General features: G+C 31.6%; 3 protein-coding genes across 3 annotated transcripts; 2 read left to right on the forward strand and 1 right to left on the reverse strand.

The window, feature by feature from the left end:
* Positions 1–3,769: 3,769 nt before the first annotated feature.
* On the forward strand, positions 3,770–4,616 carry LOC129891870 (uncharacterized). Its single transcript, XM_055967342.1, has 3 exons — positions 3,770–3,813; positions 4,267–4,396; positions 4,476–4,616. The coding sequence occupies exons 1-3, from the start codon at positions 3,770–3,772 to the stop codon at positions 4,614–4,616; spliced, it is 315 nt and encodes a 104-aa protein (XP_055823317.1).
* A 2,058-nt stretch (positions 4,617–6,674) lies between these two features.
* LOC129891871 (cytochrome P450 CYP72A219-like) lies at positions 6,675–13,094 on the forward strand. Its single transcript, XM_055967343.1, has 5 exons — positions 6,675–6,720; positions 9,441–9,658; positions 10,723–10,958; positions 11,494–11,884; positions 12,657–13,094. Exons 1-5 carry the CDS (start codon positions 6,675–6,677, stop codon positions 13,092–13,094), a joined length of 1,329 nt encoding a protein of 442 aa, XP_055823318.1.
* Positions 13,095–14,753: 1,659 nt separating this feature from the next.
* LOC129891258 (cytochrome P450 CYP72A219-like) lies at positions 14,754–17,885 on the reverse strand. The gene is made up of 5 exons (XM_055966553.1): positions 17,515–17,885; positions 17,004–17,221; positions 16,037–16,284; positions 15,410–15,794; positions 14,754–15,265 (listed from the first exon to the last, which is right to left on the reverse strand). Exons 1-5 carry the CDS (start codon positions 17,792–17,794, stop codon positions 14,840–14,842), a joined length of 1,557 nt encoding a protein of 518 aa, XP_055822528.1. The 5' UTR covers positions 17,795–17,885; the 3' UTR covers positions 14,754–14,839.
* Between the last annotated feature and the right edge of the window lie 8,745 nt (positions 17,886–26,630).

The following is a 26,630-nucleotide window of genomic DNA, read 5'->3' on the forward strand; positions in this document are numbered from 1 at the left end:
TATCGACCTTATTTCTTCATCCCTCTCAATAATCCATTGTTCGTACCATACTCGAGCCACACCTTTGAGTTGATAGGCCACTAGCTCGGCCTTCTCATTTGGTGGCACACCCATGATAGCCACAATCTGGTACACCTCATTAATGAACTCCATAGGGTCCTCATCTAGTTTAGAACCATCGAACTCGGGTGGATTCATCCTTTAGAAATCCCGAATCTTAGAGGCTGGATTTTGCATTTGGGGAGAAGGAACACCTAGATTCCCTTGGTTAGCTACGACTTGAGCTAACAAAGTAATAACACTGCGAAACTCGGCATGGGTTACCCCGTCCTCATGATGTTGGGCATTAGGAATCGGAGAAGTTTGGTCCTCATCGTCAACCCTTGCTCTTCGAGGTGGTCTTCCACGAGTCATTATCTAGAGAACACAAAATGGGTCGTTAGTTAAAGGAAAGCTTAGGACACTCTAAGGCACGACATGAATTTGAAAGAAGTGAAAATTTTCCTAAACGCCTCATAGTCTCTTATTCATAATTGTGGCGCGCTTCACAACCATGAACAAGAAACTATTCGACGCGGCATGTTGGACTTTCAAGGATCATTCAAAACCTCGGGCTCTGATACCAAGTTTGTCACGACCCAAGCCTAGGGCCTAGACGTGACATGGCGAATGAGGAACCCGAAAGTACCTCAAACAAGCCTCTTAGCATTCTTTTAGCCTTTCATAGGTAATGATGATAAATAGACAAGCGGAAATCATAATAATAAATCTTCAACTTACATATGTCCAACAATACCTCTAACTATTAGATTTAATGGGGCTAAGACAAGTTCCTAGCTCACCCTCAATCATAATAGAAGAAATGCCATAATAAAATATCTTAACATATCATAAGCTAGAAAGACAAAGGAGTATTGTTCCCGGAACATGGGAACTCACCAAAAGTAGTCTTCAATGGAATATCAACTAGCCACGTGGAGGAGAACGAGGAGGAGCAGCGATCCCTACATGGTGATATCATGTAGGCAAAAGAGTATGCGTTAGTACTTTGAATGTACTAAGTATGTAAGGATGCATGAACATTGAGAAAATATTATAACATTTATGTAATATGGAACATAATGTAATACATGCATAATAAATCATATGGATATCCTTTAAAACATTCATTTTTGTGGGAAGCTAACCATAACCGACATTTAAGACCATGCGAGCTATTACATGGAATCCAACATAACCCCCTACGTTGGCCGGGGAGACTACTTGCCAGGTAGAACTCCGTCAATTTCATTCATTTCTTTAACTTTAACTTTAAGGGCTATTTATGGATCCATTAGCCTAAGCCTACAAGGGCTCCTATGTTGGCACATAGTTAATGAGACAAGGGGTTGCTACTAGGATTCCCTTACCGAATCCCACCTCAATGCCTCATTCGGTGCTAAGTCAATCCCACAGAATAGTTTAATACTTCAAAATATTCATAGTATATAACTTGAGAATTCAAACATCATATTCGGTAGAATAGCTCATTAAAACATTTGATAATTCAAATATGCAAGAATTGTCCTTATTGCATAAAGAATTCATCATTCATATTATTTCATCATTCTTTCATTTCATAAGACTCCCTTTTTTATCATAGATATTTCTTTCATAAACATTTATTTAGAGTCAAAGCTTTCAAGTCAAACTTTATTAAAAATATAGTAAAACTAGGTGGGTTCAAATCACTTCAACTTGCAAATATGTATGTAATTAAATATACATAAATACTTTAAAAATCATTAATTAAAAATCATGCTTTAAACAACCCACCATGAATTTCAAGAACCTTTAAATAGATAAATAGAGGAATTACTTGCAAACTATAAATTCATATATATAAAATTACGTTGTATCAAAATAGAGCAATAATCATTAGTTTAACCATGATTCATACTATTAAGTAAAAATAAGAATTAACATAAGAAAATATTACTTAAAATCAAGATATTTAATTGAAAGAGTTTTTGGACTACATGGATGGAAGAATTCATGGATAAACACCACATAACTTAGAGTAAAGCTTAAAGAAAATAAATATAATTTATCATATAATCAAAATAATTTAGACATGAGAGTGGAAGGAATACTCTCATTGAAATCTTACATACCTGGAAACCGAAGCTTTAGTTGGTACCGGAAGACTTAATGAACACTCTTGAGTCCTAGCTTCTCTCCTTGCCGGAATGTTTTGTGTACTACCCGGAATATATGAATCACCGGAATAGTATTTCTTCACTACTAAGAACTAAAACTATATTTGAGAATGTGTATAGAAAGAAGATTTGCTTGAGAAAGCTTGATGAATAAAATAAGGAAATAAGGTGGGTATTTATAGGTGGAAAAGATGACCTAACAATAAATAAAATAATTATAAATAAAAATCTGAAAATTTAGTGGAATATATTGATGTCATGGATTATGTTAAATGGAGGACAATTTATGTCATGAGTGATGTCAAATGTATCTAGATCTTTCTATGGTAGGTGAAATGAGTTATCTTTGACAGAATACTCTTTTTGGGAGCTGCGTTTGAATAAGATAAATTCCTTATTAGGATTTGGTGTCTTCATAAGAATTGTAGATATGGAAGTCTAGTTTCATATCGTTCAAGAATCAACCAATTTGGATAAACCTACAGTGAGATATGATTTTTCTTCTATAAACACTCATTTCCGTAACAGCATCCTACCTTACAAAGATTAATTTATTTGACCTACTTAACCTCCGAATATTAAAATATGGTCTTCATAAAAGTTGTAGGTAATGATCTTGTGGTTACTCAGAAATTTGAATCACTCAATTTGGATATTTCTATGAAAAGTTATGACCAAAATACAGAGACTGTATCATGTTTAGGCAAAAATTGAAACATCGTATACAACGTTTTTAGGGGATATTACACTCAGTTTGGGGATGAGGTGGAGCATAGTCAAAAGTTCCTTATGCTAGTGCAGTTGGTAGCATTATGTATGCTATGGTGTGCACACATCCAGATATTACTTAATCTGTAAGTGTGATAAGTAGGTACATGGCCAATCCAGGAAAAAGGCATCGGGAAGCTGTCAAATGGATATTGAAATATCTCAAAGGAGCTTCTGATGTTGGCCTAACCTTTCAAAAAAGTGAAGGTATTTCAATTCTCGGTTATGTGGATTCTGACTATGCAGGGGATCTTGATAGAAGAAGGTCCACAACTGGATACATCTTTACTCTCGTTGGCAGTGCCGTTAGTTGGAAATCGACTTTACAATCGATTGCTGCTTTGCCTACAATAGAGGCAGAATAAATAGCAACAACAGAGACAGTGAAAGAAGCTATCTAGTTGAAAGGTTTGGTGGCAGAATTGAGTTTGGTTCAGCTGGAATCAACTCTAAGATGTGATAATCAAAGTGTTATTCATTTGATTAAAAATTAAAGATTTCATAAGCGCACCAAACATATTGATGTCAAATTCTATTTCATTCAAGATGTCGTTGAAGAGGAAGCTATCAAGGTTGAGAAGGTTATCACAGACAGTAACGCTGCAAACATGCTGACCAACGGCGTATGAGTTCAATCCTCGTAATTGTCTTCTCATTGGATGGGCTATAACTCTTGTGGACTATAAAATATCAAAGTCAGATTGCCTTAGGAACTCACATACACAACAATTCACTTCTATCTCATTTCCATTGATCAAAAAGAAAAACATCTTCTTTTTTTTGCAATAGAGGAAAAATAACAAATGGCTGGTAAAGGGAAAACCCTTGGTTCCATTATTGAAAAAAAGTATCATGTTAAAATTGACAAGATTTTAGATAAATTAATGTAGCAACTTGGTAGGTTAAAGTTAGACGAAAGTTTGATTAACTTGGTAGGTGAAAGTTAGGTGAAAGCTTGATAAACTTTGGCATCTTGACACAATATGATGTCATGGATGACATCAAGAGCAAGAATTTATTCATATAAATAGGTAACTCTTGATTCATTTGTAACATACCTCTCATCACATTTCTCACTCGTCTTCTCATATTCTAAGACATTTGAAAATTACATTAGAAGAGTAGAGAATTGATAGAGCAATTCTCTTAGATGTATTTGGATCTCTCCCCTTTTTTGTTAATATAAAGGCAGTTGTTCTTTGGTGGACGTAGGATCATTCTGATCCGAACCACATTAAATATTATTGTTCTTCCTTATTTTTTATATTTTCTCGTTTCTGCTAACATCTCATTCCCGTAGCAGCAAGGCCGGTGTCCAATTTCCAGTTGGTCGTATCGACCGGTTCCTCAAAGATGGAAAGTATGCCAAACGTGTCGGTCTCGGAGCTCCGGTCTTCCTTGCTGCTGTGCTTGAGTACCTTGCAATTGAGGTGAATTTCGGTTCTTTTTATTTTTAGTTTTTTATATATCTTAACTTTATGAATTTTACATATCTGTTATTGTTTGTAGGTGCTTGGATTGGCTGAAAACAAGGCGAGGAATAACAAAAAGACGAGGATCATTCCAAGGCACATTCAGTTGGCTGAGCCAGAATTTATAACATCTCCAAGCAATTTGCTGAGTTCATCATCATTCCTTACAACCAACTGAACGTGCCTTGGAATGATCCTCGTCTTCTTGTTATTCCTTGTCGCACCTACAAACAATCACAGATTTGTAAAATTCAGAAACTTGAGATATCAAAAAAAAAAGTATAGAAATTCACCTCAGCTGCAAGGTACTCAAGCACAACAACAAGGAAGACTAGAGCTCCAGCACTGACTCGTTTGGCATACTTTCCGTCTTTGAGGAACCGGACGATATGACCGACTGGGAATTGGAGAACAGCTTTGCTGCTGCGAAAACAAGACTTTTTTGCAGCAAAAAAACCAAGGGTTTTTTCTTTACCAGACATTTGTTATATTTCCTCTACTGCAAAACAAAAAAGAAGTTCTGCTTTTTGACCGATATTTGAAACGAGAGAGAAGTGAGTTGTTGTGTGTATGTGAGTTCTTAAGGCAATCCAATTTTGATATTTTATAGCCCACAGGAGTTATAACCCAGCCAATGAGAAGACAATCACGAGGATTAAACTTATACGCTATTGGATGAAAGAGCAAATCAACGGTGGATAACGATGTTGATGCATTCAACCACTTTCAAGGATTATGATGACTTTGTTACCAAAAAAAGGACAATGATTAATTTGTTACCAAAAAAATAAAAGGATTACGATGAGATTGTTGCCAAAAAAGAAAAAGAATTAAGCCCAAAAAAGGATTATGATGAGTTTTGGATTTGGACAAAAGACTTTTTGCGGGCAATTTTAGCCGTGATATTTAGCTTTAATAGCCCTTTAAATTTGTAAGAAAATTTTGTTTAGATACTTAATGATTGTACATCTGAATATATGATAAAATATCATATAAGATATTTTTCAATTCAAATTTTAAAAACTATTTTTGCACATGATCTCAACTGTTTATTAGATATATAAATTAACAACTTAATATTTGTCATTTTCTTTAATTATACACAGCATCCTTAATCACCTTGAAGTCAGAGAAGACCTTTAGTACTGTACTCTACTCTTGAACCAGCAGCCTTTGCGCCAAGCAAGACTGCCCTTGTTCCTTTTTGGAACATACTTGAAGTTTTACAGCTTATTAAGATTAATCTGTATAATGAAAGGAAATGATATATTTTAAGTGACTAACTTATTATCTATGTAATGAGCAATCGAAAATACACACAAAAATCATAATTTAAATGGAAAGTGTATTATATATATGGACACCTTACCATGTATTCAACACCTTGGTGACGTCTGGTATGATTTTTTTTTTCCTAGCATCCCATGTGAGATATTGTTCCTGATTTCCATGAAAAATCCGCCTATCTAAAGAACCATTTGCTAGTTCCACAAACAGAGTAATTTCTACACACGATTTGATACCCGCAGTCCCCAATGGCTTCTGTCAATAGATCATTCCCTGTCCAAGATGATCCTTCCCAGTGATACACCCTTAACTTCCCATCAGCCCCAAATTTCATGAATCGATCAGTTTCTTTACTTTTGAATAACATCTCTTTGGAAACACTCATATTAACAAAGTCTCCAAAATTGGGATTGAGAAGTTAAGTTCACAGCAAGCATTGAGAAATATAATTGGCGTGGATTTGACTCAATGTATGTCAAAAGGCCAAAACTTTGAACTTCAAATGTGAACAGACCATGATTCCAGTTTGTTGCTGATATGCTGGATCTCAGCTTCTGTCTAGGAGCCATTATTTGTCCACTAACCAAAGAGTCTGTTGGATGATCAAAAGACTATCAAATGGTGTCATTACTTTTGCCAAAGAGGACAATATTTGCCATTACTGTCAAGTTGAAGGCTGAAACAATCTCTCCGCTTGTGTTTGTTTTCCAAATCAACTTAATTACCATTTGAGTCCATCAAGAAAAAGCCTCCGTCTTGCCTAAGTTGCACGGTTGCATTAGCTCTAACTGGATTATTCCGATTTACTGACCAAACTAATCTCGGGTAATATAGATAAGAATAATAGTTCATAATTGGGAATAAAAGGACGCCAAAAACGCAAGCAGTGCCATTGTAATCACATAAGAAACCACAGATAAACGCAGTCTCGTTCCCTTCTCTCTAGAGGATGGGTGTCAGTGTGGCTCCATCTGTGGATTCCTCTATTGATCCAGGTAATAATGGAATTGGTGATAAATGTTTCAGGAGGTTGACAACTAATCAGATGAAGTGAAGAAAGAATGAGGAGAATTGACTCTGAAAAAAGTGGCACTATAATTAAGAACAATTGGACTGTTTTCAGCTATTATGCAATCGATATGCAATTATCTCTAAGAACAAAAAGATCTGTTATGCTTAATACCTTTAGTTTGGTCAGTATCTGTCTTAGTTCGACCCTCTCCAATCAACATAAAGAGGGGCCTCATGGAAACTTCTTCAATGTTATTGCTATTATCTTACAAATTTTGTTGACTTCTAATATTAACTAGAGATAACAAATAGACAGTTCAATGGAATTGGTGGCCTAAAGTCAAAATGCGGTTTCAACTTATTTACTAAACGAGAAAACAGGTCTAGATATGTTCTTAAAATTGAGCAGATATGCCCTTCATTGATAGTTTAGCTCAAATATGTCTTTACGGTTCTATAGTTGGTCCAACTATTATCCTTCAGTAATTTAAGGGCATATTTAAACCAATTGAGTGATAAAGGCATATTTAAGTTAAACTATAAACGAAGGGAATATCCTTTAATGAGACAAAAAACTTACTTCGCTGTTAGGACTAACTAATTCTCAGGGAAAATCTGTAAAAGTAACCAGCTACTTCACAATAACTAATTCATATATTACAATTTTCGTACTACTAATTCCTGTATAATTAATACTTGTATAGTTCAATATTACTAATTTCTGTATTACAATCTTATCATTACTAATATCCACATTAATAATCCCGCATCAGGTTGAATACATGTCCAAACATAAATTTAACTCCAAATATGTATTGATGAATGTCTAATAGAAAATTTGTTTATATAACTCCTCTCTTTGCCGGCCTTTATAATTAGTTTTTCTTTTTTTTTCCTTGCCGGCCTGTAATTAGAATTCGACCGGCATCCCTATTGGTCCGTTTGTCTTCAGTTAGAATATGGATTAGGACTGGCAATTAAGTGATATTATTATTCAGAAATAATATTCTGAAGTAAAAACTAGAATTCTTTTGGGAAATGAACAACAACAATAATATATCGAATCGAGTGAATTTTATAAATTGGATTTGAAGTAGGGTACTGTACGCAGACCCTCAGCTCAAGTAGCATTACCAATAAGCGGACCGAGTTATATTTTTTCAAAATTTATATCAATACAAAATCAAAACAGAATAATAATGATGAAATTGTGTGCTAACCTCCTATAATTAATTGCCTTTTTAAAATTAGAAATAAAAAATTTCGAGAATAAGGTTTCACTGTTGACCATTTCAGAAGATAATGTCTACAAATAAAACAAGATTCCGGTTCTAGTGGTACTTCCCCTTTTTGTCCTAAATAGCTACTCCTATTAATAAATTTATTTTATCTTATTTTATCTTTAATAAGATAATTTATAATTATAAATGTAATACTTATTTTAAATCACAAATTTTAAATTTTTTTTTTATTGACTTCATATCTGATCAAATGGTACTATTTAAATTCGGACAAAGAATATTAATATCTTTAGCATGTGTAATGGAATGAGAATATTCATCTCAAGTGCAAAATTTATACTTCATATTTTTGTTGTTTTTCTTAAATTTCATGTTTAGTCAAATTTCATTTTTGTTATTGATTGATTTAGCTGTTAATATAGGGTCAAAAGTGATCTATATATATTCCATTTGAAAAACAAATAATTAACCATAGAGATGGAAATAATACTCATGACTTCAATTGCAGTATCAATTTGTGCAATTTTTCTTGGGATTTGGGCCTGGAGATTCTTGAATTGGTTATGGTTCAAACCAAAGAAATTAGAGAAATATCTAAGGCAGCAAGGTCTAAATGGAAACTCATACAAGTTATTTTTTGGAGACTTGAAAGATGGTTATATGATGTCTAAAGAAGCCAAGTCTAAACCAATGAACTTCTCTCATGATATTGCACCAAGAGTTTCTCCTCTCCTCCATAAAACCTTCACCAAATTTGGTAAGTATAACTCCAAATTTGTCAATTTCGATAATATCGTCATATCTCTCTATAATAGTATTTTATTACAGCAACCAATGTGTTATATTTTTGGAACCGATGTTTATATTATGCTATGTTGTATAACTGCAAAAAAAAAAAAAATCAGACAAACGACATTATTATAGAGAGGTTTAATTGTATATATATATGCATAAATCGTTTTAATTTTTGGGATAAATAAACTAAACCAAGGGAGTGTTTGACATGAAAGAAAAATGTTTCTTCCTAATTTTCTAATATTTGGTAAGTAATAAACAAAACATATTGTTCCAAGTGTATTATATATAATTTAGACAAATAGTATTATCGGGTGGAAGTGCGGCGGAGGTAAAGTTGGGAACAAGGTGTTGGGTGGGGCTTAGCGAGGTTGGGGGGGGGGGGGGTCAGAATGCCACTTGTAAAATTTAATTAACCTATTTATATCATGAAAGTTATTTTTCTATTTTTTTAAATAAGAACATATATTGTTTTCCTAAAATAAGTATTTTAAAAATATTTATCAATCAATAATGAAAAAATTGAAAAACATGTTTCTCAAAAACATTTTCCTCCATACCAGACACAGACCCCAAATTGTTTAATTTGTTTCTCACGTTATTAATTTCATTTGTTATGAATAATTATTTGTAGTTTTTTTGAAATAGTCTAATACTAATTATTTCAGGTAAAATTGCCTTTACATGGTTTGGGCCAAGACCAGTTGTGTTCATCAATGATGCTGAAATGGTCAAGGATATTTTCTCAAAGCCTTACATTTTTGTGAAGCCGGAGAATTATCACATAATTAAGCTACTAATTAAAGGATTAGCAACATCTAACAAGGATATTTGGTCAAGACATCGTAAAATCATCAATCCTGCTTTTCACCTTGAAAAGCTTAAGGTTAGTTAATTTATACTCCCTCTAGTCCGTCTCAATTTAAATATCTTAGTTTGGTCGGATACGAAGTTTAAAAAAAATAAAGAGAGACTTTTGTTGCTTAAATTAAAGATGTATGTAGTCTTTCAATTTTTGTGGTACTCCCTCTATTCTATTTTAGTTGTCATGATAAGATTTTGAATAATCCTTAAGAAAACATTAATTAGGAGCGTTATTGACTAATATACTCTTTATTAATTTTTTAATATTTATTTGTTTATGTGCCTCTTAATTCTAGAATAATTAATGCTAAGGGTAAAGTTGAAAAAATATAATTAATTCTCTATTAATTATTTAAATTGACAACTATTTTTAATATAAATAACAACTAATATGGGACGGAGGGAGTGTCAAACTTGTCATGTACAATGTTAGAATTGAAAAACTTAACGAATATAGAAAGAGTTAACTCTTTTTTAGACATACCAAAAGAAAAGTAAGGCATTTAAATTAGAAGGAAGGGAGTAGTATTTGTTGAAGTGTGTATGACACTGAATTTGAATGGGTCAAAATGAACTTTATTTAGTCTTCTTAAAGAAGGGGATATTTACAAAATTAAATAAATAAATAAATAAATTGTATTATAACAGAAAATAGCTAAATTATATTTTGTAATTATTAGGTTAAAGGAACTTTTCAAAGAAAATTTTAAAAATAAGAAAGGTAAGCGTTATATTATAAACCACAAAGGAAGTAAGTATTACGAAACCAAACTTGAAGGGGGGTTTATGTAACTATCCCTTTAGATTTTAGCTATAATAATTTTGTGAGGAAATTAGTCTAATTGGAGTGACTTTATTGGCACAAAACAAATATAAGTGACTTTAGATAATTTGTTATAGTTGAGTGACCATACAAGTTATTTGCTCGGTGTGTGAATATCTCATCTAAAAACTTTAGTCGTCAGAGAGAACACATTGATTTTTGTTTCTTTTGTTATATCTTCAACAATATGAATAAAATTCTCAATTGGATGCATCTATGTTTACTTAATTATTACTGATAAAGTTATATTTATTTATTCATAGATTATGATACCAATATTTTACTCATGTTGTTGTGACATGGTGAGCAAATGGGAGAAGATTGTTGTTGAAAATAGATCATATGAGTTGGATTTGTGGCCAAATCTTGAAATTTTGACTTCAGATGCACTTTCAAAAGTTGCATTTGGATCAAGTTATGAAGAAGGTAAAAAAATATTTAATCTTCAAATGGAACTCAGTGAGCTAGTTATGAAATCATTTCCTCTTCCAGGAGCAAGGTAAAATTACCACTACATATATAGATTGTATAATTTATTTACATAGATAAATGTCCTCGAGGTTAAATTTCGATATAATCATTGAACTTTATCCACTAACAGTAAAATTATAAAATCGTTCTTTATCACACTATATCTATAAATTAAGTTAGAAAACTATTTTCTTTTATATTAGAGCATCTCAACATTACCCCACTATAACAACAAAAGTCTATACACTTCATTGACTATCGAGACAAAACTTACACCTTAAGGTGATTTTACTGTAACAACAAATAAAAGTTTCATAATTTTATTGCACATAATATATAATGGATAAAATTTTATGAGTTTACTATAATAGTGGGTAAAACGCGATTACTTAATGCGACAAAAGATGCTTATATATAGTAGGCAAAATTTTACTATTTTGATGTGACAAAAATTAATTTTATAACTTCACAAAAAAAAAAAAGATGTTTAGTGATTATACGTGAAATTAGCCGGCATCCTCCTATGTCTCTATTGACAAGTTTATTTTTTAACTTTACTATAGTCTTTTGCCGACTAAAACAAATCGAAAGGTGAAGGAAATTGCTAAGGAAGTAAGAACTTCAATTCAAGGTATTATTACTAAAAGGTTGAAGGCAATGGAAGGAGGAAATGCTCGTATTAGTTATGATGATTTACTTGGAGTTTTATTAGAATCACATTTGACACAAATTAAAGAAGGTGAAAACAAGAATCTGGGAATGAGTATGGAGGAGGTCATTGAAGAATGTGAGTTTTTTCATTTTGCTGGGCATGAGTCTACTTCAGTTCTGATAATGTGGGCACTAATTTTATTGTCTAAGCATTTGGACTGGCAAGAACGTGCTAGAGAAGAGATTCTACAAGTGCTTGGTGACCAAAAACCAGACTTTGATGTTTTGTTGCGATTGAAAATGGTAAGTTTCCCTCCATTCTCTGCAGAGAACATTCTCTAGAATTAAATTTTGATGTCAAATTTGCCCATAATTATATAATTTGCCCAACTCACGTAGACTTGGACGGGTTGGACTTGATCTACATTCCATTTGTTCTGTCATTTTGAGCATAGCTCAAGTTAGTTCATATGGGGTGTGAGGGTTTGCTCAGTTGGTTGAGGCCCTCCAAATCCATTCCCCTCACCCACCCACCCCCACCCCCCACCCCAAAAAAAAGAAGTTAGTTCATACAAAAGCTTATGTTTGTTTGGTCTTATTTACATTCCAAATCGACCTATAAGAAAATTTATAATCATGATATATAGCCACTTGGGGATTAGGGAAATAAGTTTTCTAGATTTGATTAGTTTGATATAGTCATGACAAATAAATTTTAAAAATATTTAATATAACAAAATAATTAAACAGATTATAAAAAAACCAACAAGCAAATGAAAATTGGTTTTGAGTTTGGCTGGGGGGTTGTAAAATTCACAAATAGACACTTTTTAGACATGTAATTGCAAAATTGTTATTGTCAGAGTTGCGAATTTCAGAACATCACTATTTTTTCAAAATTAGGATCATCGCAAAGTGGTTAATTAACTCTATTTCCTCCGAGTCAGGTGAGTTGTGTTATGATGCATAGACAAATTCACCTTGATATTGGACGGGTTATAGCACATTCGGTTTGCTTTAACCCTTCCATATGCAACTCAATCCGCTTATTTGACTTGATCTCTTTTTTTCACAGGTCAATATGATTCTTCTTGAGACTCTAAGGCTATATCCACCAGGAGTTATGTTTGCAAGAGTGCTTGGAGAAACAACCAAATTGGGAAATATAACGTTACCAAGTGGAGTTCAAGTCAACATACCTACACTTTTAATTCATCGTGACCAAGAAATATGGGGAAATGACGCAAATGAATTCAACCCAGAAAGATTTAGTGAAGGTGTTGCAAGTTCAACAAGGGGCAAATTTGGTTATTTCCCATTTGGCTATGGTCCTCGAGTATGCATCGGACAAAACTTTGCTATGTTAGAAGCTAAAGTCGCACTTGCCACATTTTTACGACATTTTACCTTCGAAATTTCACCTTCTTATGCACATGCTCCTTATCTTGTTGTGACACTCCAAGCTCAGTATGGAGCACAAGTACTATTACATAAAGTTGTAAGTTCTGAGTAACCTCAACTTGCTTGAAATTGAGGCATAGAAGTAGTTATCATGGCGTCTCATAATGTATGTGGTCAAACAAATAACATTCACTTTGTTATGTTGACCAAAACGGTCCCCAAATACTTCCATGTGGTGGAGAGGTTTTTTTGACCCTTACCCAGTTTTGTCTTAGTGAAGACGTCCATAAGTGAATTGAGTCCCCTCCATTTTTTGGCTTTAAGACTAGCAACGGTAACAAATTAGTCCAGTCTGGGGAGGACCGTCTAGAGCTCTTTCTTGACGTTGAACGTGTATACATCATCGTGATTGACCCTTCTCGTCCCTGCTTTGGCCGAGGCTGCAAATTTGGACTTGACACTTGAATTGTAAAAGGGATTTTCACTGGTAAATTTAAGAGAATAATGGCAGTAATTAATCTCGTTGGGGGTAGATCTACCATTAGCTATTTACTTTGGTTTTCACCGTGAAAGGGCTAGGGAGTAAACGAAAACAAGAGATATATATTGGATTGAATTGTTCAATCTAATTCATTTTGTGACAATGTTTGATTGAACAAAAAATTTAAGAACGGAAAAGGGTCTAAAATGTCCTTGAACTATTGGAAATGGTACAAAAATGCCTCTCATCCATCTATTAGGCCTAAAATGCCTTTGACATCCACCTTTAGGTTCAAAAATGACATTTTCTTTAACGGAAAAGGGCATGGGAGCATTTTTGTATCATTTTCAATAGTTCGAGGACATTTTAGGCCCTTTTCCGTGATTAAAATTCTATTAAATAAATTTTGATTTATAATTAATTTTAAATAATTAATTATAACCAATAGATGGCCGCCACGTGTTTAAAAAAGTTATTCAAATTATTCAAATTATTTAAATAAATCTTAATTTATAATTAATTTTAAATAATTAAATTGTAACCAATAGATGGCCTCCACGTGTTTAAAAAAAATTATTCAAATTATTTAATTAAAATTATGTTAAAGAAAAGATCATTTTTGGAACTAAAGGTGGATGATTATCATATAAAATTCTGAAAATTAATACTCTTGCCATCCATCTTTAGTTCCGAAATGACCTTTTCTTTAATATAATTTTAATTAAATAATTTGAATGATTTTTTTAAACACGTGGCGGCCATCTATTGGTTACAATTTAATTATTTAAAATTAATTATAAATCAAAATTTCTTTAACATAATTTTAATTAAATAATTTGAATAATTTTTTTAAACACGTGGCGGTCATCTATTGGTTACAATTTAATTATTTAAAATTAATTATAAATCAAAATTTCTTTAACATAATTTTAATTAAATAATTTGAATGATTTTTTTAAACACGTGGCGGTCATCTATTGGTTACAATTTAATTATTTACAATTAATTATAAATCAAAATTTATTTAACAGAATTTTAATTAAGGAAAAGGGCCTAAAATGCCCTTAAACTATTGAAAATGGACAAAAATGCCCCTTATGAGGGGTATTTTTATACCATTTTCAATAGTTCGAGGACATTTTAGGCCCTTTTCCGAATAAAGAATGACAATTACACAACACCAAAAGTATTTTTAATTAGTACTTGTTAATTTACATATGTCATAACATTACAATTAGTACAAGTTCTTCTAATTAACGTTAAAATGAGAAGTTTAAAATTAAGGACTTTTCATATATAGAAATAGTCGTTATTCTTTTTCAAACAAGCAAAGAGGAAAGCGTGACATAAAATAAGCAGAGAGATTTATTCTCTCTTTACAATCTGTGCAACACAAGAGGAGCACCATATTGAGGTTGGATTGTTATTACAGACTGCGGCGCATGTGTGTAGGAAGGAGATAATTCAAACGTGAAGCGTTGAAGAATCATAGACAAAGCCATCTTCGCTTCTATCATCGTGAAGTTTAGCCCAATACATATCCTAGGTCCCCCGCCAAATGGGAAAAACGTCATTTGGCCCTTTGTTGCTTTTGAAACGCCTTCACTGAATCTCTCTGGCTTGAACTCTATTGCATCTTCACCCCATATTTCCTTGTCATGATGCAATAAAATTATTGGCATTAAGAGCATCACTCCAGCTGGTAAACTTAGTTCCCCTACCTTGGTATTGGTTGTAGTCTTTCGGTTAAGTGCATCAACTGGTGGATATAGCCTTAACGACTCGTGCAAAATCATTGTCACCTGTGGTTAAAAAGAGTTCATCATTGAATTAGCATACTGAACTCAATATATTCGACATACAACATGTATGTATATGTGTGAGAAATAGTATAAAACTTTAACAAATATTAGATTTTGGATCCATCAAAGAAGGTAAAATCTTACAATTTTTAAGCGGTTTAATCCATCAAAATCTAACTTGCCATCATCGAAGACTTGCAAAACCTCTTCTCTAGCGCGAGCTTGCCAGTCTAGATGCCTGCTCAACAAAATCATAGTCCATACAAGCAAAACAGAGGTGGTCTCTTGTCCGGCAAAATAGAACAGCTTACACTCCTCGATGACCTCTCGCGTAGTCATACCAAAATCCTTGTTGCCATGTTGTTCAATTTCTTTAAAGTTGGATTCCAACAATATGCCTAATAAGTCATCACTATTGGCCTCCCCTGCTTCCATTGCCCTCACTCTTTTATCAATGATTCCCCTAATTGTTGCTTGAACTTTTTTGTCAATCTCCTTCATCCTTCTATTTCTCTTAGTTGGCAAAAACCTACATTAGTTTAACACACAAAAAGATTTATATCATTATGAATTTCTTCTCTTGATACTATATAGACATAGATATGGGAAAGAAGAGTTATATACACGCGTAAAAAAATTATACTCTATCAGTGTATGTTAACTTGTGATAACCAAAAACAACAGGAATTAGCAACGGACAACTTCTGCTATAAACAACTGCATAATATGCTCCCAATTTACTTATACTTGTTAAAAACGAGGTTATATTACCTCCATCCTGGAATATATAAAGTGCGAGAAACTTCAATGACATGCTCTGCTTGTTCTTTTTGAAGCTCAAATATCTTTCGGCCTTCTTCATAATTGCTTCCAAAGGCTGTGCGAGAGATCACATCACTAGTGAATCTTTGAAGGTATGGCCATATATCCACTTCGCAGGATATTCCTTTCATTGAGACAGACTCCTCCCATTGGTTCACCATTTCAGTGCAGCTCAAATGAACTGCTGGAAGCATATTCTATACATTTGTAAACCACACATTAGTGCAAGTCAACTGCATCTTGTAAAAAGGAACAAAAATGAAAAAAGAAAACATAATGAAAGCAGAGTTGATCATATCTTGAATTTGTGATAATCAACACAAGTGAAAATAAACTTCTATGTGCTGCCTTGGAGATGAGGTCTTTTATTGAAATGTGTGACTATCTTATTTAAAAACATAAACGGTTAAACCTTGAATTATATCTTCAACATTCGCGTGTAAGCCTAATTTTTTTCCTCAAAGGCGAAACCCAATCAAGAAACTGAGGGGTTGTTTGGTAGCTGCTTAGAGTTATGCACAAGTATTAGTAATGTAGGAATTAATTATGAATGAATTTATGTATTATTTTATACAGATATTAGTTAGGTAGGAATTAGTTATTCATGTATTAGTTATTCCACTTTCTATCTGCATAAATAATACATAGATTCTCTCATAACTTATGCATTTATTAGTTATGCCGGTTTCTAAATTATCAACCAAATATCATATTAATTTTATACATGAATAACTTATTTTCTATCTACCTACTAAACGTCGTATAAATTAAACAAAAATTAATATATGGATAACTTGTTTCTTATCCAGCTACCAAATGATAGCAAAGGAGATTCATCATCTACTATAGATAGATAAAAATGAGTTTAACATTATATATTCACCGTAAATTTTCGAAGAAGGGGATTGAAAAATACCTTTATCTTCTCCATATGGAAAGCAGGATTGAGGATTTTTCTGTGCATTGCCCATTTATCTTCTTCATAGCTTACAACTCCTTGTGCTAGCAACTTGGTGAGGGGTGTTGATTTAGGCTTTTGATAGAGAGTATATTTGTTAAACACATCTCTTATTGCCTCAGGGTCCCTTACAAATACCATAGGATTTGGCCCATTCCATATAAAACAGTTTTTACCTGTAAAATTATTGAAGTCCAAAGTTGAGAAGATGACAAAAATGGCCTCTTATGGTTGAGGGTAGGTTCAAATAAGTCTTTAAAGTATATACTGAATAGTTTTCGTCTTTTAAATTTGTCAAAAGCTAACATTTCTAGTATTCATCGAATATTTAACATTTTTAGTCTTGGATTCGAGTCATAGGGATGGAGGTCGTCAGAGTGAGACTTAGTCTCAGTTAAAATCTCAATTATTCAGACCCCAAAATAGGTACACAGAACACCAATAGATGAGAAACAAAAAGAAAACTTACCGCGTTTCTTGATTGTTTCAACAAAATAAGGCACAATTCTGGGAGATATCTCATCATCAGAGACATTCAATGGCTTGGACTTTGCATCTTCAAAGCTTTTGGACAACTCTTTGAGGTCTCCAAAAATTAATTTGTAAGAGTTCCCTTTGAGACCTTGTTTCCTTAGGCACTTTTCTAGTTTCCTTGGCCTAAACCATGCCCAATCCAACAACTTCCATGCATATATTAATAAAGTTATTGCTAATAAAAGTGGGACTAAGTAGTAAGCAACAATCTCCATTACTTTATGTATTTCCCCAAAGGAATTTAATCACTTATTTATACTGTCATTGAAGTTAAGAAGGGACCTCATATTCAGGGGCGGAGGTAGAAGTCTAAATACAGTTTCGTCCGGCTTCAATAGCTTTCGTTTATATAATGTATTTATATTAGAAAAATTATTAAATGTGTATACATTTTAATTTTAGAATTTAATTATTAATTTTTGAAGTCATCGTTTTTAAATCGGAAAGGACCAAAAATACCCCTGGACTATCCGAAAAGGTTTAAATATACCCCTCATCCATCTATTGGGCTAAAAATACCCCTCAATCCACCTTTTTGGTCCATTTCTATCCCTACAACTAACAATCTTTTATTTTATTCAAAGCCATCTTTTTTCTCCTATCCGCCCCGACCCATATCCATACTCCATGCCCAAACCCAATTAGAAGACCCATTAGAAATAGAAGATAATTATCTCTCTTTCTCCCTTAACCCTAATATTAGCGTCTTTTCTTCTTCAACAATTTTAAGACCAATTTCACCTCAGGTTTTCAGTGCAACACTATATTGAAGTTGAAGGATTCAAGTTGGGACATTGATTTTAGAAGTCTTCTCTCCATTCAAATGTTTGAATAATCTTCTTTGACGTAGGATGATGTCTTGAAGTTGCTGTTTCTGCTATTTTTATCTAGTTAAGTTTGTTTTATGAGAATTTGTTGATGGTGTTTGGTTAACGTAACGTTCTTAATTGTAATTCCTATTATTGTTGGTGTGATAGTGAAATTGTATTTAGTTTGGTCAATGTTCTTGCATTTTAGGAGTTGGTATAATTCACAAATTTCATTGTAATGTATTTTCATTGTGAATGAAGTAAAATTTGGACTAATTTTGTTGTCGTCTGTCAGAGCGTCTTCATGGATCCATGCTCTTGTACCATTCTCAAGGCCTTGAGTACCTACACATCTCAGAAGAATCTGAGAAGGTTTACAGCATTTCTGAGAACAAAAAACTGAACCAAAATTTGATCAAAAAACTAAACCAAAAACGAAAACAAAATTGGTCTTAAAATTGTTGAAGAAGAAAAGCGGGAAGAAGGAAAGAGGCTAATATTGGGTTTGGGCATGGGGTATGGATTTGGGTTGGGTTGGGTTGGATAGGAGAAAAAAAGATGGGTTTAAATTTAAATTTGTCCAATAGAAAGATGATACGTAATACTTAATAATAATAATTTTAAAAAAAAAACTGTTAGTTTTAGGGATAGAAATGGACCAAAAGGATGGATGGAGGAATATTTTTAGCCTAATAGATGGATGAGGAGTATTTAAGGAAAAATTACTTAACTACACATTCTTTTTTACCATATTTTCTTATTTTCCCTATCATTTCAAAAAATATCAAAAATCTCTTCTTTTGTTCCTATCATTCTTTTTCCAGATACATCAATTCAAAATATCATATTCATAATTTTCTTTCTTTTTTCACTCCACAAATCTTTCCACAGTTACATTCATTAATCTATTTTTGGATTTCAAATATTTTCTCTTTCCAATTAATGATTCAAGTTATTCAAGAGGTAGATGTCTTTCCATTATTAAAAAAAAAAATCGTTTTAGTTTTTTCAGCTTAAAAAATTATTGATACATGTGGATGAAGGTCGATTTTTGTTGTTCATCTTTTTATAATACATATAGGTTCACATTTTTAATGTATCTAACTGCTTTTGTTTCTTAAATTAATGTATAATGTCTTCGTTTCAACATTATGATACATTACATTTGAATTGTATTTTTCGAGATGGATAGATTTATCATGATACATTACTATTTATGTACCTTGTTTGAATTGTTAAGTACATTATTTCTATTAGATACATTAAATAGGTAATTGTTACCCATAAGATGTTATAGTTGAGATAGATACATTACTGTAGTCGTTATGTATCAGATACATTTATTGTAAATTCAAATTTATGTATCATGTCCAGAACTCATATGTATCAGAAAAAGATTAACAAAATATCAAAAAAAAATCAACCAATTGTTCTATCAATGTTCTGTCATATACATAACTATGAATATGATACAAACTAATATTGTTATAAAAAAATATTAGTGTTTATATATCAACAATTATATTTGATAATGTCTACAGATACATAACCTTCTAGTTGAATAAGTTAAGGTATATGTATCTGCTAATAAAAAATAACGAAATTTGTAATAGTTATGTATCAAAATAAATAACTATGAACATGATACATACCAATTTATGTTTTAATAAATTAATGTTATGTATCAAAACTAATATTTGAACACAATATATTGTGCAAGATAAAAATGCAATGTATCATAATATTGAAACAAAGGCATGATACATTAATTTAAGAAACAAAAACAATTAGATACATTAAAATCTAAACTTATATGTATCACAAAAAGATAAACAACAAAAAATAGGAAAAAAATCAACAATCTGATTTGTTGAAAATAAAAAAACGTGATGACAAAATCCTTCTACACATTCTTTTTTACTTTGTACCAACTCCCATAATTTTTTTTCACTTTCAACAATGGCGTCATCCATGGATTTTGACTTAAAGTCCTTACCGGAGCCACCACCAACTCCGTATTTTGACCAACAACAATTTCATCACTTTTGTATCGTTCATACCTCACCTCACTTTTTCAGATTTCGGAATGTCTCAACAAAATCGACAGGTTTATGTTGTATCAGTACAATTTGTCGACAATTTTGATTCAAAAATTGAGAGTTTTTTTTTGGAAGAATGGGAAGAAGAATTTTGAATTGTAATAGAATGTTTCAATTTGCCAAGGTTTGAATCATATTGCCTATAAAATTTTCTCATAATTTATGCTTTCTTTATTTACGTTTTTTCTTTTTAAACGTAACAAAATATTTAATTAACAGATCTTCCATTACTTTTTTTTACCGCAACAGCATTAAAGGCATCACTATGTATCAGAAAAGATGACTTATGTATCCGAATTTTCTCAAAAAATAAGGAATTTTTGTAATTTGAAAAAGAATAGAGATAAAATGTAATTGACTTTTAACACTATAGGATTTATGTAAGTTATATACTATAATTAAACCTTTTCGGATAGTCTAGAGGTATTTTTGGCCCTTTTCCATTTTAAAATTTAAAACTTATTAACTACAAATTTGGACTTTGCCGGTGCGGTGAAATGTGACCCTTTAGTTAATCAATTGAATATGACAAGAGAACTCTTGATTTCCACCACAATTATTTCTCTTTTTCCCTCATTGTCAAGAAAGAAAGAAAGATATATACAGATCCAATGACAAAGAGACCTTTTCTACAAGGGTCTCATCTGCTAAGTACATATTTCTAGTTTCATATTAGTTGTTCACCTTAATAGAAATAGTTATTTTAATTATTTGTTACTCTTTCTATTCACTTTTACTTGTTTATTATTCCAAACATAGATTTTATTCTTACTTGTCACTTCTCACAAATCAAGAAAAAATAATTTATTTTTTCATGTTTACCCTTAGCATTAATACTTATTATTCCCCAAATTTGTTTTCAAGACATAAAATGAAACATCAATTAACATGGATAATGTGGTTATAAAATAGTCATTCAATTATCATTTTTTAATGAGTGTGCAAGTCCAAAAGTGACAGGTAAAAATAAATGGAAGGAGTAATTTATAAACGCATAGAATTAATTATATTTTCTCGTTTACTCTTACAATTAATTCTTTTTGAAAGTGTAAACAAGTTTGTATAGTTCCAAAAAAGTTTTTTTGTAAAAATATCCTTCTTATTTATGGTTTTATTAAGAGGCATGTAAATGAGAAAGTGGACAACTAATATAAATGGAGAGAGTATATATGTAAATAATATTTTTAAATTTCTTTTGCATATATAATAAATCAAGGATAAAGCATATTTGCATTAGGTGCTTATATAAAATATAATTGTATCAGGTTACCATGGTTGAGTGATTCACTATATTAAATTGTATTAGATAGGAAGATTTGGAGGTCGGGGATATTTGTAGAAGATTAATAGGTAATCGAATGTTGTATAGCTTTCTTATCTATATTATTTTTATTACTCTCCTACTATCTTGATTTTCAATTTTAGTTTTTTTGGCTTCGATTATCATATTATTGGCTATTGCGACTGTTCTCTTTTCCATTTGTTTTCAATATGAATTCTCCACTTTTATATTTGCTTTACATACATATTTGAAAGTAGGATAAGGTTGCGTACAAACCATCATTCCCAAATTTCACTTGTGAGATTGCACTAAATATATTGTTGTTGGTTGAGTGGTTCACTAAAGTGAGAATATTTATTAGCACCTCCTTCACTTCAACTTAGGTAAACATATTTAATTGAGCATGAAGTTTAATAAAGAAATAAAGATTTCTTGGAATTATAATTTTAAACATTTCATATTATTTGTGTACCTATAAGAGCTGTAAAATTTGTGATTTTAAACATGGTATAACATACCATTTGTATGTCCATAAAAGATTAAAGATATAGTGCAAAGTTTAAATTAAAATAGTTTCAAATTTCAAAAGAAATTTATATTACGGAAAAAGGCCTAAAATGCCCTTGAACTATTGGAAAATGTACAAAAATGTCCCTCATCCATCTATTGGGCCTAAAATGCCCTTGACATCCACCTTTAGGTCCAAAAATGACATTTTCTTTAACGGAAAAGGGAATTTTATGTCCAATAGATGGATGAGGGGCATTTTTGTACCATTTTCAATAGTTCGAGGGCATTTTAGGTCATTTTAACCGAAGTTTAATTAAATAATTTAAATAATTTTTTTAAACATGTGGCGGCCATCTATTGGTTACAATTTAATTATTTAAAATTAATTATAAATTAAAATTTATTTAACAGAATTTTAATTAAATTATTTGAATAATTTTTTTTAAACACATGGAGGTCATATATTGGTTATAATTTAATTATTTAAAATTAATTATAAATCAAAATTCATTTAACAGAATTTTAGTTAAATAATTTTTTTAAACATGAGGAGGTCATATATTGGTTACAATTTAATTATTTAAAATTAATTATAAATCAAAATTCATTTAACAAAATCTTAGTTAAATAATTTTTTAAACATGTGGCGGCCATCTATTGGTTACAATTTAATTATTTAAAATTAATTATAAATCAAAATTCATTTAACAGAATCTTAGTTAAATAATTTTTTAAACATGTGGCGGCCATCTATTGGTTACAATTTAATTATTTAAAATTAATTATAAATCAAAGTTTATTTAACAGAATTTTAATTACGGAAAAGGGCATAAAATGCCCTCAAACTATTGGAAATGGTACCAAAATGCCCCTCGTCCATCTATTGGCCTAAGATGCCATTTTTCGTTAAAGAAAAGTTCATTTTTGGATCTAAAGGTGGATGTCAAGGGAATTTTAGGCTCAATAGATGGATGAGGAACATTTTTGTACCATTTTCAATAATTCAATGACATTTTAGGTCCTTTTCCGTTTATATTATACAAATATATGCTCTACATTGTTACAATAGATGTCACACCAAAAGTGCAAAGTTGGATTACCATTTTATCTCTATACTAAATAAAAAATATTATAAAACATCAAATTTATAAAATATCAAATAGCAATTATATCATTTTTTACTAAATACTAAAAGTAGAAAGGTGTGAAGCAAAAAGTTGTTGTTGTTGGTGTTGTTGTTGTTGTTATTGTTATTATTATTATTATTATTATTATTATTATTATTATTATTATTATTATTATTATTATTATTATTATCATTATCATTATTATTATTATTATTATTATTATCTTTTTCCTCAAAATTTTGACATTTTTCTTATTTTTTTCTATTTGTATGATATAGTAGAAAACCTATAAAAAAAGTTTCTTAATTACACATCTCTTTTTTTATTTAGAAAGCTCAAAAGTCACTGATTAATTTAGTGATTTCATGATCATTTATAAGCATTGCATGGTCCATTTAGTTAATTTTCTTTACTCTTTGCTGGAAATTAGTTAATGAAACGATTATAAATAACAAAAAAAACAATTATGTTGCCAATTAAATCTGTAACTGAGGCAATCTATATATCTATACATACGTATATATCTAGCATAAACAATAATGTTATTTTTTTCCTCAAGTTTATTGACTTTTTCTTATTTTCTTCTTATTTTTCTATTTCTCAATTATTGCATACCTAATTGTGTTACAAATTCATTTATGGTGGTTAACTTATTACATATACATTTTCAACAACAATTAAGACTTTTTATTTTCTTTTATGAAACGTTTCTTAAAAGTGACATCTTAAAAGCTGCTACCTCCGTCGCATATTAGATGGACATCTTACTAAAAATGTTTGTTCCTTATTACTTGATCACTTACTAAATCAAGATAGAATTAATTAAAAAAAAATTATTTTACCCCTACAATTAATATGACCTTTTGAATGTAAACAATTCCCAATATTAGCTATTTTCATACTCTATGTATATTGCATTGGTATAAACAAAGGACAAAATGATAAAGTTTTTCAATGTATTAATGATTTCTTAATCACCGTGCAAAGTTAGAAGTGCCCATCTAATATGGAACGGAGGTAGTACCTTAAATGGTTTATATATTAATTTACTTCCCCCTCCATGCACGTCTATTCATATTCCAAATTGTAGGTACTTTAAACAACATAAAAATGGGTGATTTATTCCAAATTATGGTTACTTTAAGTAATATGTAAATGGATGATTTCATATAGCTACGGAAAATTTCATATTTAGCTATATGTGTTTTGTAGCTTTTAAGTGTATTTTCTTGTAGTGAATGTATCAGTTTTTCAACATCTTGTATTTATGCATTTACGTTTACACATAATGAATAGAAAACGTTGATACAATATATAGGAGCAAATTTAAGGTCTAAATATGAGTCACGTGAATTCATGATCTCTTCGTAAAATTAGATATGAGATATTTTTAATATATATTTAAAAATTAATATAATATTACCTAATAACGCTCATACTATAAGAATGTTAAATGGTGTACTTAATTGAATGTTAAGTTATTTACTTTGACCACAAGGGATCAATTTCCACTTAAAACCCTAAGATAAGTTGATTTGAGAAAAAAGTTTCTTCATCAAGAATGATTCATTATGGCTTGAATAAAAATCCTACAAGAAATAGTTTGATATTTTCTCTCTTTGGGTATGCTGTAATTACTCATTTCTTTTTCCCGTTTTTCTTCTGATATAAAATAGTCATGTTACATTTTTTTTTTGCTAACTACTAATTTCTTGGTTGTTGTGAAAACTGTATTCCACTATTAATTTCTGTTAGGGGGAGGAAGCACCACAACTAAAGTTTGATATGATGAAAATAATGAAAATAAATTGATAGAAGGAAAAATAAATTGGAGACGAGAATTTTACGTGGAAACCCCTCTAAATGATAGAAGGGAAAAACCACGGGGTAGAAGGATCTCACTATAATTTTGATGGAGTACACAACTCTCAAATACAAGGAGAAAACAACAATTAACACTTCTCTCTTGTAAAAGGAACAACTACTAAAGAGGACACTCAAGACTACAATATTTATCTTGGTGTATAACTCTCTTTGTATTCTTACTCTCTCTTTCTGGGATGATATAAATGAGGGCAGGAAGCCCTCTATTTATAGGAGGATGAAAACGCGTATACATTTTTCTGCTTGCAGCCATTCTTGACTTTCATTCTTTTCATTGCAGATTGGCAGCCATTCTTGATTGGCAGCCATTCTTGACTTTCATTTGATTGGCAGCCATTCTTGACTTTCATTTGATTGGCAGCCATTTTTGACTTTCATTCTCCCACTTGAAGATTTAATTGAGAATCAATTAAGTTTTCACACCATCATTTCTACCCAACTACTGCAATGTTACATTTCTGCTAGGCCAATAGAAGATCGACACCATATGAACTTGTTACTGTTGATCGGCTTCGTAAACATATCTGCCAGATTGTCATTAGTGTGAATTTTCTGAATATCCACACTGCCTTCTTCCACCTTCTCACGAACAAAGTGATACTGAACTCGTATGTGCTTTGTCCTTGAATGAAATGCCGGATTCTTTGCAAGATGCAAAGCGCTCTGACTGTCACAAAATAGAGCAATCTTCTCTTGTTTGTGCCCGAGCTCCTCCAATAACATCTGCATCCATATTGCCTCTTTGCTAGCTTGTGTAGTTGCTACATATTCTGCTTCCGTCGTAGATGTAGCCACGATAGACTGCAGTTTTGAAACCCAGCTTACAGCTCCTCCAGCAAGAGTAAACACATAACCTGTGGTGGACTTGCTTTTATCAAGATCACCTGCATAATCTGAATCAACATAACCTTTAACAGTAAAGTCTGATCCTCCATAACACATTGTAACATCTGAGGTACCCTTGATGTATCTAAGGATCCTCTTAACAGTATTCCAATGCTCTCTACCAGGATTAGCCATGTACCGACTAACCACTCCCACTGCTTGTGCAATGTCAGGTCTTGTACATACCATAGCGAACATTAAACTTCCCACTACTGATGCATACGGTACTCGAGACATCTCCATCCTCTCTACTTCATTGCTAGGACTCATACTTGAGGATAACTTGAAATTAATAGGAAGTGGGGTAGAAATTGACTTACAGTCTTGCATCTTGAAGCGTCTCAAGATTTTTTTCAAGTAGTTCTTTTGAGAAAGCCAAATCTTCCTATTATCTCTGTCTCGGTGAATTTGCATCCCTAGAATCTTGTTTGCTGGTCCCAAGTCCTTCATTTCAA

This window comes from Solanum dulcamara, chromosome 6 (genome assembly GCF_947179165.1).
Source record: "Solanum dulcamara chromosome 6, daSolDulc1.2, whole genome shotgun sequence".
In the NCBI taxonomy this organism is placed as follows: Eukaryota; Viridiplantae; Streptophyta; class Magnoliopsida; order Solanales; family Solanaceae; genus Solanum; species Solanum dulcamara.